The following is an 18,332-nucleotide window of genomic DNA, read 5'->3' on the forward strand; positions in this document are numbered from 1 at the left end:
CAGTATTTTTATTACGGCTTTCTGATTTCTCATAATAGCAGGGACTGTTTGCAAAAATACAAAATTTACCAGAAATGACATTTTTGCACCTTCATACATCTCTATTCTTTGGCAATTCAACTTGATCCACTCTGCAACATTAGGGCATTTTTGTTTTAACTATGTAATCGAGAGAAAAGTAAAAAAGTGAATAATTTTCACTGAAGCTAAAAAGTCTTGGAATGATAATCAACAGACAGTAAGAATAACTTGGAAACTGATTTTACTGCATTACTAGTTGCATCTAACATTTGAAATAAACTTGAGAGAATTTAAGAGCTCCAGAACGGAACAACGACTTATCCACACACCCCTCAATCCCAGATTTCTTATGAGTTTTGAGGCAACCTTTAGTGAACATAGTTTTCTCCCCTAACCTTCATTTTTCATGAGACAAACAATCTAAAGTGGAAAAAAATCTGCGAATGTCTCGAAAAAAATTGCGATATACAGAGATTTTCTCAATATATAGAAACAATTTTTCCAAGTAATGGACATGAAATTTTGCTGGGATTTTGATGTAAAGAAAATTTTGATGTTTGGAAGTTCGATATAAGGAAATTCGACTGTATATCAAATGAATAGTTCCCACTCACGGGTGCAGAATATGTCCGATCCGGCGATCTAGGATCGGGGGAAATTTGAACCATCTGGGGAAAATTTTGCAGATTCGATTTTAAAAAAAGAAAAATCCAATTTTTTTTTCTGCAAGTGTCTTTTGAATGCATTTTCTTTTGCATCACCACTCTTTATATTTTCATCAACTATTTGTTGGATAATAATTTACATTTAAAATAAATGTAGATATGATATTTTAATTAAAACTTACATGCATTTACTTAATTTGCTTTTTAGATACCAAGTTCTAAGGCTACTAGTTCATTCTATTAGTTTTAAAGATGCAATTGCTTTTTTTCCCCCAAAAAACTATCTCTACCTATAGTAATAGAAATGAATTTTTATCTGAAACATATAGCATATTGTAAAATTTTGGGGAAATTTTCATACAGATTGGGGGAAATGTTGGTGTTAAAAACATTTTCTGCACCCCTGTTCCCACTCACCTTCATTCTTAAAGAGGGGCAGGAGGACATGTTTCACGAATGCCAGCACTCCATTCTCCTCCAGGTTCCCCGGCTCACAGAACGCTTTCTTCAGCTTCTTTTTGACGGATGAAGGTGTGTCCAAGAGGTCAATTTTTGAGTCCTCCAGAGAAGAGCTCATTTTGCCTCCCGTCAGACCAGGAACTGCAGGTGACAAATGAACCAGTTAACATTCTTGAAAACAAAGTGATGGACACATATAAGATCAAAAAATAAAATTTGAAAAAAAAAAAAAAAAACTTGTTTCTGACAAGTTCTCATAATCAAAAATTGCATCTAGGTTTCAGAAAGATTTTGTATTTTTGCTGCAATACTCTTTTTCTTTTCTTTTCAATTTTTCCTGATCTATGGGCAGTGCTTTAGCTTTGTGCAGTAGTGCAAGGGACGCTATCCCACAAAATACCCGGTTTTCTATTGTTAAAATAATGGAAATTAAATCGGTTTCTAAACACTTTTTCCTTTGGTGAGTTCTTCCAAACATTTTCCTCCAACTACACTACTTGGCGTTGATAATTGCTGTACTTTTCTGAAAGTTATAATTTGGCATAAATTTCAGTCTTTTGCAGATTTTTCATTTATGCATGCCTTCAGAAATAGTCTGCAGAAGTAAATTTTTTTTTTTAAAGAAGCATACCTGAATATCGTAGTGTTTTGTGCAAAGTGTAAAGTTCACTTTTTTTTTTGCAAAATTCAAGTTTTATGTGCATTTTCAGACTTTTTGTATGAATTGAGCTCTTATGCCTGAAGTAGAATCTAAATGTGGAAAACTTGCTTGGAAATATATCAAAGAATGGATAATATAATGATCTTTCATGCAAAAAGATCAAAAGAAGCAAATTTTTGGATTATGCTTGAATACAATTACTGCAATGCACAACACAAAATGAAAATAATCCAAAATTGCTGTGTAAATAAAAACGTTGGTTTATTAATAAATTAGTATGTGATTAAGCATAATATTTTTCTTAAAAAACATTTAAAAACACAAAACTTACCCATTGGGTTCATCAGGTGAATTCTTTTTGCATAACCCAGTTGAGGAAGATACTAGAGAAAGAAAGAAGCATATAAAAATCATGCCCACATAAGTGACTGTATTTGATGGTTTGAGTTCAATTCAGGGGTGAAAACAAGTAATCAACAAAATGGCACATATTTCAAAACCTTCCTCATGCCTCCAAATGTTATTGAATATTGTAAACAAGTGGCAATACTAGCTTTCAGCTCCTAGATCTCTCAATCTATTTTAAGCCAGGGGGGGGGATACAAATAAAGGAAATAAATGCTAAAGTGCCATAACTTTAAAATAAACTGGACATAATTTCTTTCTGTTGTCACACTTATCAATCAAACTAAGTAATATCTCACATAAAGTTTACTTACAAAAATCATGTACATTTCCTTTTTTCAATCGGCGATTCCAAAAAATAAATAAATAAATAAAATAAATAAATAAATAAATAAAATACAAAATTGCCTTCTAGTGATGAAGGGGACATGGGAGTACAGAAAAATTTATTCGGAAATGAGGGGTGAGCCAGCGGCACTTTTGAGGGGACTGAATAGTGGATTGATTTCATTTGAAAGTTACAGGACTTTATCTTTGATCATATCATCAAATTATATTACTGATGAATCTTGTTGTTCAAATAAATCATATAAGGACAAACAGATGTGTGATGACATTTTGAAAAAAAATCTCATTTCGAAAGAGTAAAACCACATTTTAGTGCTTAAAAAACTACCTTTTCAGAGAAGGTAAAAATTTTCCTCTGATCAACACCTCCAAACTGAGCATCAACTTTCAAGTATTCTTCATCTAAGGCCTGGAAACAGAAATAAAGTTGCTATCAAACCACTGTCAAAAAATACAGTTTTAATCACAGTGCATTTGTTTTTAAGTTCCATGGAACGATAATCAACCTGCAGGCCTGGGTACATGAGGCTGCTGAGAAAAGGGTGCTCCACTTGTTTAACAACTTCGGCGCCCGCTTTCTTAGCATCATGTTCTGTTACCAGGGAAGCCAGTCTGTAGACATCCAATGTGTACTCTCTGTAAAAATAACATAATGTGCGTTTACATACCCATCTCAGATGTGAGCATCTTTACATTAATCTATCAACACCGAAAGTTATCTCTATCCTTTATTATAACCAATTAATTATACAGGAAGAGCAAAACTTATGTCATTAAAATTATTCTGGGTAATAGATGTGAACAAAACAATTTTTTTCAATACAATTTTGCTTTTTATGAAATTCAATTTTAAGCATATTTTTAACATAAAAGTCCCAGTTTGAGGGTAAGAAATCCGTACACAATTTTGAATTTCATACTAATAAAAAGGTTTGGTCTTTTTTCATACATAAGATGGCCTTAATTTGAACTTTCTAAGTTGATCAAAACATCTATAATTGACATTTAAAGAATGAAAAAAGTGAAGGGAGGCTATACTGCTGTGCTAAGCACAAAACTCTTATCTGCACTTTTTATCAAAATTGAGTTCAGTCACCAAGTATTTCTTGGTCACATATTTCACCTTAATACAATGTTTTATGATTATGTGCAAATAGGAAATATCAGGGAGGAAAAAATTCTAAAAAAGTTGCATTGGTATCAAATACATGGAGTTGCAAAACTTAAACGACAATTCCTTATTTTGAACTCCACTGCAGATGAGACATTTGCGCATTTGCACATAGCACGGCAGTATACAGTATTTTTTGTTTGTTAGCAGCAACTTGGATTCCATTCTTTTTTTTTTTTTTTTGACATTATTGCGATGGGAAAGCTTTTTTCTCACCTGAAGGTTTTTCCTTGGCTCTTTTTACTCTTTTTGGTATTTCTTTCTTTTTAATCAAATTAGTTTTGGTGCATTTCTGTGACCGCGTTCTGGCGTTTTATTTCATTTGGTTTTTCATATTTTTGTTCATGCTGGCTTGAATTTCTTTTTTCATCGTTACAACAATGGTTTTGTTTCCCTCGTCACAAGAATATTTGCTAAGGGAATAATTATTTACATTTACCTATTTTAGATTCTCAACTATTGAAAAAGTTTATCTGTGGGTAAAATGCTATCTATCAGTAGTTATAAATGTGCTATTATTTCAACAGCAAAACCCTACATTGTTGTCTGAAAGTAAACATAATTATACTTGTTCTTTAAGCCTCCCAAAAAGAATGATAACGCATCCGATAGAAAAGCAAAAAGTTTGGGAGAGGCAATAAACACAATTGCTCAAAAGTTGACTACAAGCGAGGCGACTGTATATATAACTAGTTAAATTAACTTATTACAAACATGGTTAATACAGTGGTGCTTATTGGAGAGAAAGCACAGACTGTACCAGTGACATTTTAAGCGATAATTTTTTTGTGGGTATCTTTTGGGTGGGAGGTTCTTGTAAGTGTGGGGAAAAAGTACGAACTTTGCGGATCCCTCCCCCCCCCCTGGCTTGCACAAAAAAAAAAAAAGACATAGTAAAATCTATTTTTTTTCTAATATATTTTCAAGCTTTTTTTTCTTTAATATTTTCTCATTGTTCTGTATATTTTTCAGAGCTCGCCTGGTTTTGATTTGTTACTTTATTATTTTGAGTTATGGAAGTATGATTCTATTTGAAATTCAATTAGGAATAAAAATGTTATCACCAAATTTCTACAACAAGTTTACCAATAAAAATGAACTTTTGAAGCCAGTGAACTGTTAGCCTAGTTAAGTGTGTTAATTTTTCATATGAGTTGTATTTTTATGGCTTATTAGGATTTTGACTATTAACTATGGTTCGGGCAAACCTACCCTGGCAGCCTTATTATGCTGTGATACGAATGTGCTTAGTATATGAATTAAAATACAGTAGAATACCTTTATAACGCCAACCTATATAACGCAATTCTCTATAAACCGCACAACTTTTCAGAAGTTAACAATAGGTTTTGAAGTTTAAAAAAACCCTCTGTTTTGCTTTCCAAACATATAAAATTGTTAGGCAAATTAAATTTTGAAGCATATTTTCATCTTTCCATCTTAATTCAAAGCTTTTAAATGAAAATTAGTATTCGCAGTAAACTGAGAATACCAGATGGCTCTTGAAAATGCAGCTGTTATGCAAACGATGAAACTAGCAGAAGTGCAGGATAATTCACTTTCTTTTAATTGGGAAAGATTTATTTGTGAATGACTAATTGCAATATTAGTGCTTTAATACTCATTGCATATAAGACTCATTCTGAAGTGCTAATTTATAGATATATTCTGAATATTAGTTTCAAAATTCATGAAATGATTTATATAACGCAAAAGCTCTGCTCCCAAGGTGTGCGTTATAACGGTCTTCTACTGTATCGTTATTCGTCCTTCAATCTCAATTATATTTAAGGTTTTAGCTGAATAGCACCGCGGACCCCCTGGCATGGACTTGCGGATCCTCGGGGTTCCGTAGACCAGTCTGAGAAACTCTTAGATGAAAGGCTGAATCATCCTATTTCTGTGATGCTTTATAATTTTGAATAGAAATTTTATATACTTGAAAGCTAGATGCTCATTAAAAGCACTTCATCAAAAAGATATCCTGTACACATAAATTTAGATGTCTTCTCACAATTTTCTGACATAAAGGAGTTACTCACTTTGTCAGTTGGTAGTCGCTGCCTCGGACAAAGGTGAGCTTCTCCAGGGGCACCCCGATCGACTCGAGCATGGCTTTGATCACAGTCTCATAGTACTTTTCCCTCAGGTCCAGTAGTTCCCAGGGTGCTTTCATGTTATCCAGGTAGGCATGCAGGTCTGCAAACAGGATCGTCACCTGCATGGGGTCAAATGGGAGGAAATCAAAATAGATGACAGCATTATTACATTGTGGTATTAGGTACTTAATTTTTAAAGACTTGAATTGAAGGGCTTAGGGCAAGAATGTGATATGCCACAGGATGTGAATTTTTCAGTAGGCCATCTTCCAACGTATATATTCTGCAATACTAAAACCAGATATGTTTTTCTCCAAATGACATAATCCATTGTCATGTTTATTTCCATTTTAGTTATAAGAAACAAAAATTTTGATTGAAAAGTCACTCCTTGTGGCAGTCATATTTCTGCCTCGAGCCCTTCAATTTTATTTCCCAGGTTACAAAAAAAAAAAAAAAAATCTACTTTAGGTTTTTTACCAATAATAAAATCAAAAGTACATCTTTTGGGTGCATCAAGACCATTTGAGTATTTGACCATTATTTATGAAATTTGGAGTACAATCAGTTTAGAACATGGTAATGGGTTCTTCAAAGCATTTTTTCTAAATTAATTTCAAACTTATTCTTGTATGATTTGAATTTGAAAATTTTCACACGAAATTCTTTGATACAGAGCTTTAGAAAAGTTCACACAATTCCTCTTTCAAGCCTGCAAAAACCATGCAAGGCAAAACCTATTCAATGTTTATATGGGAATTAGAATACTGATGTCCACCAAAGTTTAAAATTTGACATCAAAAATCAACAGTTAATCAACTTTGTATCACAGAAAGCTGTGATAAAAAAAAAAAAAAGAATTAGAGTGTTTTCATTTAATATACTTTTATTAACACAGTTCTAATGAATCTACATTAAATTACAATGAAAATGTAATAGATATTGAAAATACATACATCAGAAAGCAATTGAAAATGTTACTCTCAAAAACCATCAAGATTCGTTCCAAAAGTAAAAATTTCTTTAAACGGAATTCATTTTTTGATTAATCAAATAATTACTTTCCCACAGTCAGGCACAAGAGAAAAAATGCTGACTAAGAAGTAGTTAGCAGGAGCATTTACAACAACATTTTTCTTTTTGTTGAATTTTACAATACTTTGCTAGCAACATGAATTAAATCCACTAATTTGTAATTTCATTATTCAACTTGCTGAATGGATTATCCTTTAAAAACAAAATTTATTTTAAAATCTATTATCACTCTACAAATTGCTTTCTCATATAAGCACTTCCAAATTGAAAGACAAAATAATTTTGATGAAAATTTAACTAACATTGTATTTTTTCACACTAATGTCTTCACATTTACTATCAAACTTAAAACAGATGGAAGTGGCTATTTTCTTTTCTGTTCTTTTCTTTTTGTTATATTGATATTTCAAATTGAAATTTAACCATAAATTATCCATGTTATAAAATTTTTCTGGTATGGCAGTAAAATAAGCATCTTTTTTTTTACAAAAAAGAAAAATAAATAAATAAATAAATAAAATGAAATGAAATTTAAAGAAAAGGAATGGAAAAAACCTATAACAGGGTTCATACCCTTTAGGCAGAAAAAAATTCAAGCACTTTTCAAGTACTTTTCAAGGTAAAAAATTTTGTTTTCAAGGCAATATCATAAATTTGTACTAAAAATATTGTATGCAGATTTCATTTACTACAAACACATAGAAATAAGGCAATAATACAAAAAAGTATAGGAAAACAAAATTGCTTTTTCTACAACGAGAGATGCTTTGATGAAAGATCTACTGCGTTGAAAGTTTTTCTGAAAATGTTTGAAAAGTTTGATCATAAAGAGAAGCAGATACCAAGAGGTTTAATTTTGAGGTTTTTCAAAGGTTGCAGCAGTCAGAGGTTTGTATATTTTCTAGAATCAGCAAATTAATACTTAAAAAAAAAACCTTTCATAAGTGCTTTTAACTTTTATGGGAAGAAACTTAAATACCTAAGCTCAATGGCATTGCCAGAGAGGAGTTTTTGAAGTCACTCCCCCCCCCCCGGTTTCAACATTTATTTCCGATATCTATACAGTGGTTTATTACAATATAAGGGCGGTTAGGACAAAAACACTACCCAGAAAGTTATTTCAGTTTGCACTATTAAGTTCTAAAAATATTAGGTTTGCAAATCATTTATAAGTATGCAAATCAATTATTCGTATGTATTTATTAGCTGTTCAGTCAATAAGGCATTTCAACTGTCCTCGAGTAAATTTAAAATTAGGAAGTAAGAAAAGTTTATCGAAGTCCACAGTCCAGTCTCTACACCTCAAAATATACAAAAACAGCTTAAGCAGTGATAAATACTCTGAATGCAAACTTGAGCCTATTCAGCTTTCATTGATTAACTTGCAATAGACAATAAATGTGCAAGTTCAGATTTATAGAGTCATATTTCGAAATTGAAAAGATTCACAAGAAGCTGACATATATTATGACAAAAGTAGTTTTATTTTGGGAAAAAATGGGTTATTGTTGAAATTAGAATTTAAATTTAGAAAGGCAATAATATTCAGGTGTAATTGTGATTTGCGAGTTCATAAAAAATCAACTGAAAGTTTCAAAGAGCAAAATGGGGCGAGGGGGGGGGGGGAATAATTTTTAAAACTAAGACCCCTATTACTTGAATATACATATGTACAACAATAACTTTTGCTATGCATACAATTCATAAAATAGTTTATTAAGTCAAATTATTCTTCATAGAAATACCATGCCCAGTGCCTGTTGATAACCAGCAACAGGCACTGGGCCTAGCTAGGCTGGTACTGGTCAATTTATTAGATCCAAATGAAGATGAATGACCCTCCTTAAGCTATCTACCCCTTTGCTGATTAAAGCCTCTTTCAGTAAGCTCCAAGTACCAACAACCTTAATAAAGTAGTAATTCTGAACATTTGAGGAAAAGGGTAAAATTGGAGATATAGGGAGGTAAAAGCAGAAAAACGAACACTACTGAATTTCAAGTGAATGATCATAACACAACAACCCCTGTTATACACCTTATTTACTTTAGCAGACATAAAAAAATGATGTACTACTTATAAATAAAATTATATAAATCAACTTTATATTTAAAAAACAAACTTTAAGTTAATTTGTTAGGTGCTCAACTATTAAATGTTTTAAAAAAAAATCTGTTATGACCAAAAATTAGGTAAAGATAATCATTCAAAATTGCAAAAATAAATGAGCAAATAATTAAACAAGACCAAGGTAATAAATTCTTTAACTCTTTAGTTATTAAAATTAAAAATAAAATAAGCTAATCTGATGTAGCAGTGTCAAAATAACTACTAATGGCCAAAAATATAAAAATATTTACAAAATGCAAAAGGATTGAAATCTCAAACAAGGGAAGCAAATTTTCGCGAATTAAGTTTAATGTTGTCATGTTTCCCATAAAATAAACTTATATTTTACTGAAATTAAACATAAAATATGCTAATCTACGGTAGCAAATATGAAAATAACATCCGATTAGTGAATATATTTAAATATTTGCAAGATGCAAAAATGCGTTCAAGCTGGCATGTTTCCCATGAAATAAATTTATTTGTTTTTTATTAAAATTAAACAAAAAATATACTAATCTAAGGTAGCATATGCGAAACTAACATTTGATTAGCCAAAATATTTAAATATTTGCAGGATGCAAAAAGATTGAATTTTCAAACACAAGAGCAATTTTCCGCGAAACCCGAGTAAGTTCAATGTTGTCATGGTTTCCAAATTAATTTCTTTGTTAATTAATGAAATTAAACAAAAAATAAACTAATGTAAGGTACCATATGTCAAAATATCTTTCGGTTGTAAAAAACATCAAAATGCAATAGGATTGAAATCCCAAACACGGAAGCAATTTTTCTCATTGTTGCATACTGAACACATGTTCAGAAAATTGCATTGGTGAAATACTTTTTTAAAACTTCTATGCACAATTCGTTGATTTTTGAGAGAATTTAAGCACTAAGAAACTTTTTCAAGGTTTTAAAACTTTTTCAAGGTTTTCAAGCACTTGAAAATGAACTTTATTTTTCAAGCACTTTTCAAGGTTTTTCAAGGGCGTACGAACCCTGTATAATAATATAACATCAAACATACACAAGAAAAATGTAGTCTGACAAATGCAATTAGAACAAAAAAATAAAAAAATAAAGACAACTTAAGTTTTATTTTTATAAAAGATTCAACGTATTTTCTTTCTAATGTAAATTTTAATATAAAATTTATTTACAGCAACAAGTTAATATTTGATAGTATAAAGAGTGATCACATTTCATTTTTTTCAAATAAAATTTCTCAACTTACAGTGGCTCCAAAAGTTGTTCGTACACCTACGACTTTCAATGAAATAGGCCCCTATGCATTGGTTAGGAGTAATATTTCGGAATAGGTATTTAATTATAAGATCTATGATCTTTTTTTAACAAAACTACATGAAAATTTTTAATAAAACATTAAAACTTAATTTTTTAAAAATAAAAACCAAAAAGCGCCGGAAATTTTATCTCACAAAAGTCTTCGTACACTTTGAAAAAAATGTAAAAAAATTAGAAAATAATCTAACTTTTTACAAAAGTATTATTCACTAGAATATCATGCAGTATCAACAACAGCTTTTAAATGTCTGGGAATAGATTTCATTGTATTTTCTTCCTTTTTTTTATGCAATTTCTAAATAAGTATTGATTCGCACTTCAAGTCTTGTTTCTAGTTCGCTTTTCGTTTCAATGGTGTATTTTCATAATCTAGCCACCAGATATCTCCAAATATGTTCCATTAAGTTTAAATCTGGTGATTGCAGAGATATTTCTAAGTTTAAGGACAATTTTTGAGGCACCAAACGCAATCGTGTACTTCTTATCGTTATCTTGATAAAAAACAAAGTTGTTTCCGATTGTCAAATTTTGGGCTAATAGTTTAAAATTGTTTTTTTGAAATATTTAAGTGAACAGCATGATTCATTATTTCATCAAAAAATTCCGAATTTCCAAATCCTGATGCTGTTATGTACCCTTACAAAAGAACACCTTCACCGTCCTGATTAAGTGATCCAGGTAAGTTCTTAAGACTAAATTCCTCATTTTTTCTTCTATTGACAGTTATTCAACAATTTAACGCAAAATATTGAATTTATTTTCATCTATAAGCAAGACGTTGTTCCAAAACGTTTTGAGCTTATTTATCACTGATTTTACGATGGAAAGCGTAAGTTTACTGTTTTTTGCACGAACAAGAAAATTTCTGCGGGAAGAAGTCCCCTTTACTCCAGCTAATCAGAGCACTTGGTGAACAATTGTAGGTGAAAATTAAACGTAAAATGTTTCATTCAATTCTGCAGAAACTTTCTCAGCACCAAAATGTGTATTTTTCATAATTTTTTTAACTGTAAATCTCCAATCACGCTTTGTTAACTTTGCCAGTTGACTTTTTCTTTGACTTTGACCAGAAGATTTGTCTGTATTTTTAAAAAACTTGAGGGTTTTATTCAGAATGGCATGGGAATGGTGTGAAAAAAAAGGACTTCATATTCCAATTCAGTTTTGCGTTATTTAGGTTTTACTACAACATTTCAAGGTGTATGAACACTTTTGGGAGCCACTGTATATTTATTCTTTGAGAAAGAGAATAATCCTCCTTCGACAGCTGACAAGCATCTTTTTGTTTTTCATGATAAAGGAAGCAATCGGTATTTTCAGGCAGGAATTCCAGTAACTAACATTTAGATAATTTTGTCTAGTTTTACATTCCAGAGAAATGTGGTAATTGAGGTTTCTATGGGAACTTTAATTAATATATTTTGAGAATTAAGTATACTTTCAGTCTGTTATAAGAGCACAATAACAAATAAATTATTTGTCTGACCAGGAATAGAGTCAAATGTTTATTACATTAGATCTGAGCTTAAAGTAGCAAACACTTAACATGTTAAGTAGAAAAGTATCTACAAAAGAGTAAAGGAAAAAAATATGATTAATTTTTTTCAAATAGAAGACATAAATTTGCTTTTGGCAGTTGATAATTAGAGAAAGTTGTTATTGTGAACTTTCCTTCAAATCCTGAAATTCTCAAGAAGTCAATGTCAACTTGATAAGAATAAAGAAAATATAGTCCTCACCTCACATCCAGCCTTCAAGAAATCAGCAATCTTAGACATAGGCACAAAGTAAGCAACATGGGGCTTCCCTGTCGTAGCAGTGCCCCAGTAGATCTTTAAGTCCCTCTCCTTCAGGATCTCAGTAATTTTGTCCTCACCCAGCACCTCCTGTAACAGAGCAAAGCATAAACAATTAATCATAGACCAAAATGCAATTTAAGGTTGGAAAAGTTAAAGAAAAAAAAAATTGTCCAAGAAACAATTTTTAAAAAATAGAGCCTCTACAAATGTCAGGATTTTAATCTTTATAATCTTATTTGAACAAAAGCTTTCATTTGCTTGACATGACTAAAAACCGAAAATGCTTACTGATTTGACATTCAAGCAGCTAAAAGCTCAACTGGAATCATTTAATAGTTTTCAGTTTCCATCTCCTCCTTTGGTAAGGTGGATGAAAGAAAAGAAAATTTTCTAATGGCGGTAAGTAGATAAATCTAATCTTCTCCTTTCTTTGCATGTTTATTTTTCAAAATTTAAACCTTTTAAAGCAACAGAGATTTTCTTTCTGTTTGTAAAAGTATTTGGATTGTTTTGCTAGTTTCTTGTTGAACGTCGTACAAATCCTTTGAATTTGGTGCAAAGATTGTATTTTTTTAAATCTTAGTTATTTCAGAGTAGCCCCACAGGTTTTTAAACTTAGGTGCCAAATTTGACAATTGAAATTTTGGACAGCATCATTTTCTTTTTTTTTGGTTTCATTTGGGATCACAGCACATGATTAACACAAAAGAAAAGAAAGAAACATTCTTTCAATTTTGATACTTTTAAACACGTATTAAATTGTGTTATCCTGCAACCATAACAATTTTTTAAAAATGAAATCATGTTTCAACCCCCATGGTCATGGCTTTTTGTTAACTTATCGTCTGCTGTGCTTTGAATTTAATTTTACTTTTAATTGTCGTCTGCAATGTAAAAATTTTTCATCTTTTTTTATTTATTGTTTGTACTTTTTTTTTTGTAATGGCAACAGCAAAAGAAATGATGCGGAACAATTTAGTTATAGTAATGGAATTGTGAATGTGGTTTTTTTTCCCACCCTATGTTGGCAGAGAATATAATTAATACTGTTTGCAATTAAGTCTTTTTATTTTATATTTAAATTATTTTTTGAAGTGCAGAACTATATTTATATTCAATTTCCTGAAGTTAATAAGGAAAACATTTCTTTTTTGGAGGAACTGGCAGGCGAGATACAAACTCGTGATCTCCTGTTTACCATATGTTTTTCTGTACATAAAAGAAGACTTTGAATTGCATTGTTATGTAAACAGCATAATTATGTTCTCCACCAACATAGGGCGAGAAAAAAACAACATTCACAATTCCATCACAATATACTGCCCAAAAGCAAAATGGCAACAGTTGGAAATGAAGAAAAAGGATATAAGGCAGTACGAAGGAGTTTGAAGGGGAACTTTTTGCATAAAACATTGCCTTGCGTGTGTGGTTAAAACTGCCACTCGAAGTTCTGCTCATATAACGTTCGATAACGGCCAGCGGTGGATGTAAAGATGGTATTTTTGGGAGCTAGTAGAGGATGAGTGGTCAACGCTAAATGTGAGGCCCCGATATTGCTTAAGCTAATAAAGGTACGCCAGTGTCCTCTGCCGGAATGTTCTTCTATGGCAGTATTGGAAGTGGAGGCCTCATGTGCATGTTGAATTGGGCCAGAGAGCGAAATGGAAGGTTGAGCTTGTGACTTATGAAAATTGTAGTGGGATTTAGAATTTGGTGCTCCTGGCGAATTCTCAAAACTTTCCGTCAACGCAAGAGATGTGAAGCAAGGCCGTTCCTCGATATCCAACGTTTTCAGTGTATGCACAGGGGGATGTACCCCAGAAGTGACAGTAGCAATACATACTAAATCTTCTACTCATCATGCATTAATTCTACTCACTCTACCAGACCTTTCCTGTTGTATGTTCACTTTATATGAAGCAGCATTAGTTGCATACTTGCTGCAACGTCTATGGTTGTGTTCAATAATTTAAGGATTTCTTTATTAGAGGATTGTTTTTTAGTATAATAAAGGATACTACAAAACACCTCCAAAATAGAACTGAAAAGGTTGACAGCAGATAAACAAGTCTTAAAATTTAGGTGCCACTAAGACCTAGAAAGAAATTTCACTTATGTAAGTGAGTTCAATGATAAGTTGGACCAAAAATATGTTAAAAATATTACAACAAATTACTTATGTTCTTTATGATCAACATTGTTTATGCATGCATAATACATACAAACACTTCTAGTGTTATACTTGAAGCTTCAGCTGTTATAAAAACAAAAATATATCGGACTATTATGTAGCTAGCTCATGAGAATAGAAAAAGCCTCTCACATCATACCTGAAGATTCCTCTTGATAAGTTCCAGCTTAGTCTGTGGAGACACATGGTCTCCGTTCATCAGCCCGGCCATGATCTTTGAAGCACCTGCTAAAGAAAGAAAAGTTGAGTCAGTGCACCGTGCACCCAGTGGCGTAGCTACAGTGTTTGCCGCCCGGGGCGGATCCTCAATTTGCCGCCCTTTCGTTGTGAAATAGCTAATACACAAAACTGCCAACGTGTTTAAATTTAAACTAGAAATTTAATTGAAGAAAAAATAAGACCTTATTATTCTCTTAAAGGGCCCACACTTGGAGAAAATTGCTAAATTTAAGTCAAAGTTATTAGAAAGAGCACATGAGTTTGCTCCCGATTTTTTTCAAAATTAGTCTCTTTTAGTGTTTCTTTGTTGACGTTAGGAGATCGGTGGGCAACGAAAGGAAATTTTACAGCATTTTAAAATGCAGCTTAGGGTACGTAGAAGTCAGGGAAATCGGGAATGGTCGGATACTCAATGCGAAAATTTTAAGCTCTGAAATATGCAATTTTAGGCTATCTTCGACAACGCAATTGCATGCGTATTAGGGTGGGCCGAAAAAACATTTTTTGGAAATCTGTTTTTGGATAGTGCGGAAAAGTTGCTATATGGGCCCGTTATTACCCATAAAAAATTTCGCTAAATTTGTTTAATATTTAGCCCGCGCTATTTGACCTTGAAAAACTGAAAAAAAGGGCAAAAATGCACTTTTTTTCAAAAAGGGGGGGGGGGGGGGCAAAAATAAAAGTTTGAAACTAGTTTCAGCAAACATTAGAAGTATCTGTCAGTGAATTAGTTGAAATCCTCAAAGACTTTTATACATTTCATAGAATATTTAGCTACGCTCCTTTAAGACTGAAACATGGGAAAAATGAAAAAAAAAAAGTTTCGTATTAAGTAAATACTGAAATGTTACTTAATACGTTACTTGGAAAAAACTGAAAATTCAATCAATTTTATCCGACATTTGTACGCCAATTTTAAAAAATGCACACACTCAAACAAAAAATAGTTATATAAGATGCTAATTTTTTCATCTTCGGTTCCAATTGTTTCTCATGGATAATAAACGGCGCTCAACTGCTTCTATTATTCCTAAGATTATTTTAACACTATTATATATATATATATATATATGACAAATAGAGACGGACTTTGACAACAAGTCCTAACAACCCTAAACAGCAAAAATATGTAGTCGATAAAAACAAAGTAAGGATAAAAAAAGGAGGGAGCTAAGAGAAAGGGACTTAAGAGCAGTTACAGGAGCAGCTATAAAGAATTTGTATTTTGACGGCCGCAAAGATGACACCCTTCAAATGACATCTAGCCATCAAAAATTAGCATCTGAAGCACATGTAGCACTGATAGAAGAACCAGATAGCAAATACATTGGTCATTTATCACTAACAGTTGGTGAAAGTGCAAAAGAAATTTCGCAAGGTATTATAGGCTTTGCAAAAAAGTATAATATGAGCTTGCTTAACTTATCGGTTATTGGATGCGAAGGAACAAATGTAAATACGAGATGGAAAGGTGGAGTAATTCGTTTACTTGAGACATACCTCAAAAGACCTTTACAGTGGAACATATGTCCGCTGCATACTAATGAGTTGCCACTGAGGCATCTTTTTCTGGAATTGGACGGTTGCACAAAAGGGCCACATTCATATTCTGGAGCTATCGAACAACTTCTTAGAGGTTGTAAAAAAAATCCAGTGGTCAAATTTGATAAAATTGACTGCAATCCTCTGATTTCGGACGTGGAAGATTTAAAAAAATTTAAGTACTGAACAACAATATTTGAACAGAATCTGTTTTGCCGTAAAAGATGGTAGTTGTCCTTCTAGCGTGGCTGTCAGTAGCCCAGGCAAACTCAGTCATGCGCGATGGCTGACAACTGCAAACCGTTTGTTGCGTTTGTATATAGGCACTCTAACTCCATCAGAAAATCTTACAATGCTTGTAAAGCACGTAATGTTAGTTTATGCTCCAATGTGGTTTGAAATAAAAATGAAACCGAACTGCCAGTATGGTGCCCAACATTTTTGGAAAATGATTTCTCTTGCAAGGCAGTTTCCAGACAACGTTAAGGAGATAGTTCTCAAAGTTCACTCAAATAATGCATATTTCGCTCATCCTGAACAGCTACTGTTGACAGTGTTGTTTGACTCAAGAAAATACATTCTGGAATTAGCTGTTAGGCGCATTCTGAACTCTAGATATAAGGAGACGAAGAGCTCGGATGGTGTACGATTTTTTAAGCGTCCTAACTCAATTTTGAAGCCGTTGATTGTGTTGATTTAGTTGATTGGGCAAACTGTGTTGTAACAGAGATACCTCTTACAATGCATCTAAAAAACCAACAATTGAAAGAAATGTGCAAAGAACAGCCTACAAAGTTCACTTTCGAGACATTTCCCTGTCACACGCAAGCTGTGGAACGTTGTGTGAAACTAGTAACCGAAGCTGCAATAAAAGTTCGTGGTGAAACTGCTCGAGATGGATACATTCGTGCCAAACTTCAAGCTAGGAAAGAACGTCCATCATTTGATAACAAGGGGCAATATTATTCCAAAAAATAATATTCATTATGCATGAGGTATTATAAATCAAATTAGAACATTTCTTTCTCAAAATTTTATTATCTTTATGTGTAATTCTAGAAAATGTATGATACTATTGCGTGAAAATAATTGCTATGATTAATAGTGCTATTTAATTAATTTGTCTATGATATATTTTTGAAAAAAAATTTTCATTTGTTTTTAAAGAATTTCAATTTTTTTCATTTTTCTCCAATTTTTGATATCGGAAAAGAACGGTTAAATGCTAATTAAAATCAATGAAACATTTTATTGGCTCGAACTGGTTCATTATATAACATTTTAGGTTCATTACAGCAAAATATTTGAAATTTAGTTTTTTAAAAAAAATTTCGACAAAAATTCACTTTTCTCTTTTTTTTCGGTTTTTCAGTGTCAAATAGCGCTGGCTAGATATTTTTTAATATCCAAGAAATTTTTTGTGAGTTCTAACTAGCTCACTACGCAACTTTTGCGCGCTATCCAAAAATTGATTTCGGAAAAAAAAAATTTCGGCTTATTTCGGCCCACCCTAATGCGTATACTTACGCAGTTGTAGGCGTTAGGGGGGAAAGAAGCACTGAGGTTTCTTACTGAGATGTTTTTTAAATTGAAATCAATTTTAAGGGTATCTTTGGTGGTTTGGATGAAAGGGGAAGGCTCGGGTTCTTTCTTTGGAAATTTTTTGGCACCGAAGTCTCAAAAACAGAACTATAGGCTGTCTTTGGTGACGTTGAAAAGTTTCCTAATGGCTTAAAAAAGTTGCGAAGCCAAGCAGTTCTCTCCTGAAAAATGTCCGTAATTGACGTCCGACTTTGGGCTTTGTTTTATAATGTTAGGAGGAAAAGGGCACAGAGAGAGGTTTCCCTCTAAAAATCATTCTTAAAGCTGAATACTATTTTACAATATCAGTCAGAAGGAAGGGTTAGCGAGCTCTCCTACTCACGCAAATTTCTAAGAAAAAAATTTTGGGCTATCTTTGGGACGTAAGGAAAAGGGGTGAAGTGTTCTTTCATCGGAAATTTTTCAAAATTGAAGTTTTAAAAACGCAGTTTTCATCTTTGGAGAGGGGAGGGCGACTAAGATATCTGTCTTGGAAAAATTCCAAAATTGAAGTCATAAAAACGTATTATAGGCTATATTTGATCACTTAGGGAGATCAAGGACAGTCAGGGTTCAAATCCTGTTTCACAAATTGATATTGAAGTATCCAAGCTTTAAAAACGTAATTTTAAGCTAGATGTTGAGACTTTAGAAGAGAAGGTGGGAGTTTTCTCCTGGAAAGTTTTCAGAATTAAATGCCTAAATATGTACTTTTTGGTTC

General features: G+C 32.4%; 1 protein-coding gene across 2 annotated transcripts in view; it reads right to left on the reverse strand.

Annotated features, from left to right (window-relative positions):
* Nucleotides 1-18,332, reverse strand: part of LOC129216185 (tyrosine--tRNA ligase, cytoplasmic-like) — an 82,559-nt gene that overhangs the window by 14,294 nt on the left and 49,933 nt on the right. Inside the window, exons 2-8 of one of the 2 annotated variants that reach the window (XM_054850365.1) lie at nucleotides 14,409-14,497; nucleotides 12,019-12,165; nucleotides 5,773-5,948; nucleotides 3,066-3,195; nucleotides 2,888-2,968; nucleotides 2,138-2,189; nucleotides 1,104-1,286 (exon numbers count right to left, since the gene is read on the reverse strand). In XM_054850365.1, the coding sequence (XP_054706340.1) occupies nucleotides 1,104-1,286; nucleotides 2,138-2,189; nucleotides 2,888-2,968; nucleotides 3,066-3,195; nucleotides 5,773-5,948; nucleotides 12,019-12,165; nucleotides 14,409-14,480 (841 nt within the window). In that variant the 5' untranslated portion in view covers nucleotides 14,481-14,497. The remainder of the gene's footprint in view (nucleotides 1-1,103; nucleotides 1,287-2,137; nucleotides 2,190-2,887; nucleotides 2,969-3,065; nucleotides 3,196-5,772; nucleotides 5,949-12,018; nucleotides 12,166-14,408; nucleotides 14,498-18,332) is intronic. The other variant, XM_054850366.1, reaches the window with a different exon arrangement.

Source organism: Uloborus diversus, chromosome 2 (genome assembly GCF_026930045.1).
Source record: "Uloborus diversus isolate 005 chromosome 2, Udiv.v.3.1, whole genome shotgun sequence".
Taxonomy (NCBI): domain Eukaryota; kingdom Metazoa; phylum Arthropoda; class Arachnida; order Araneae; family Uloboridae; genus Uloborus; species Uloborus diversus.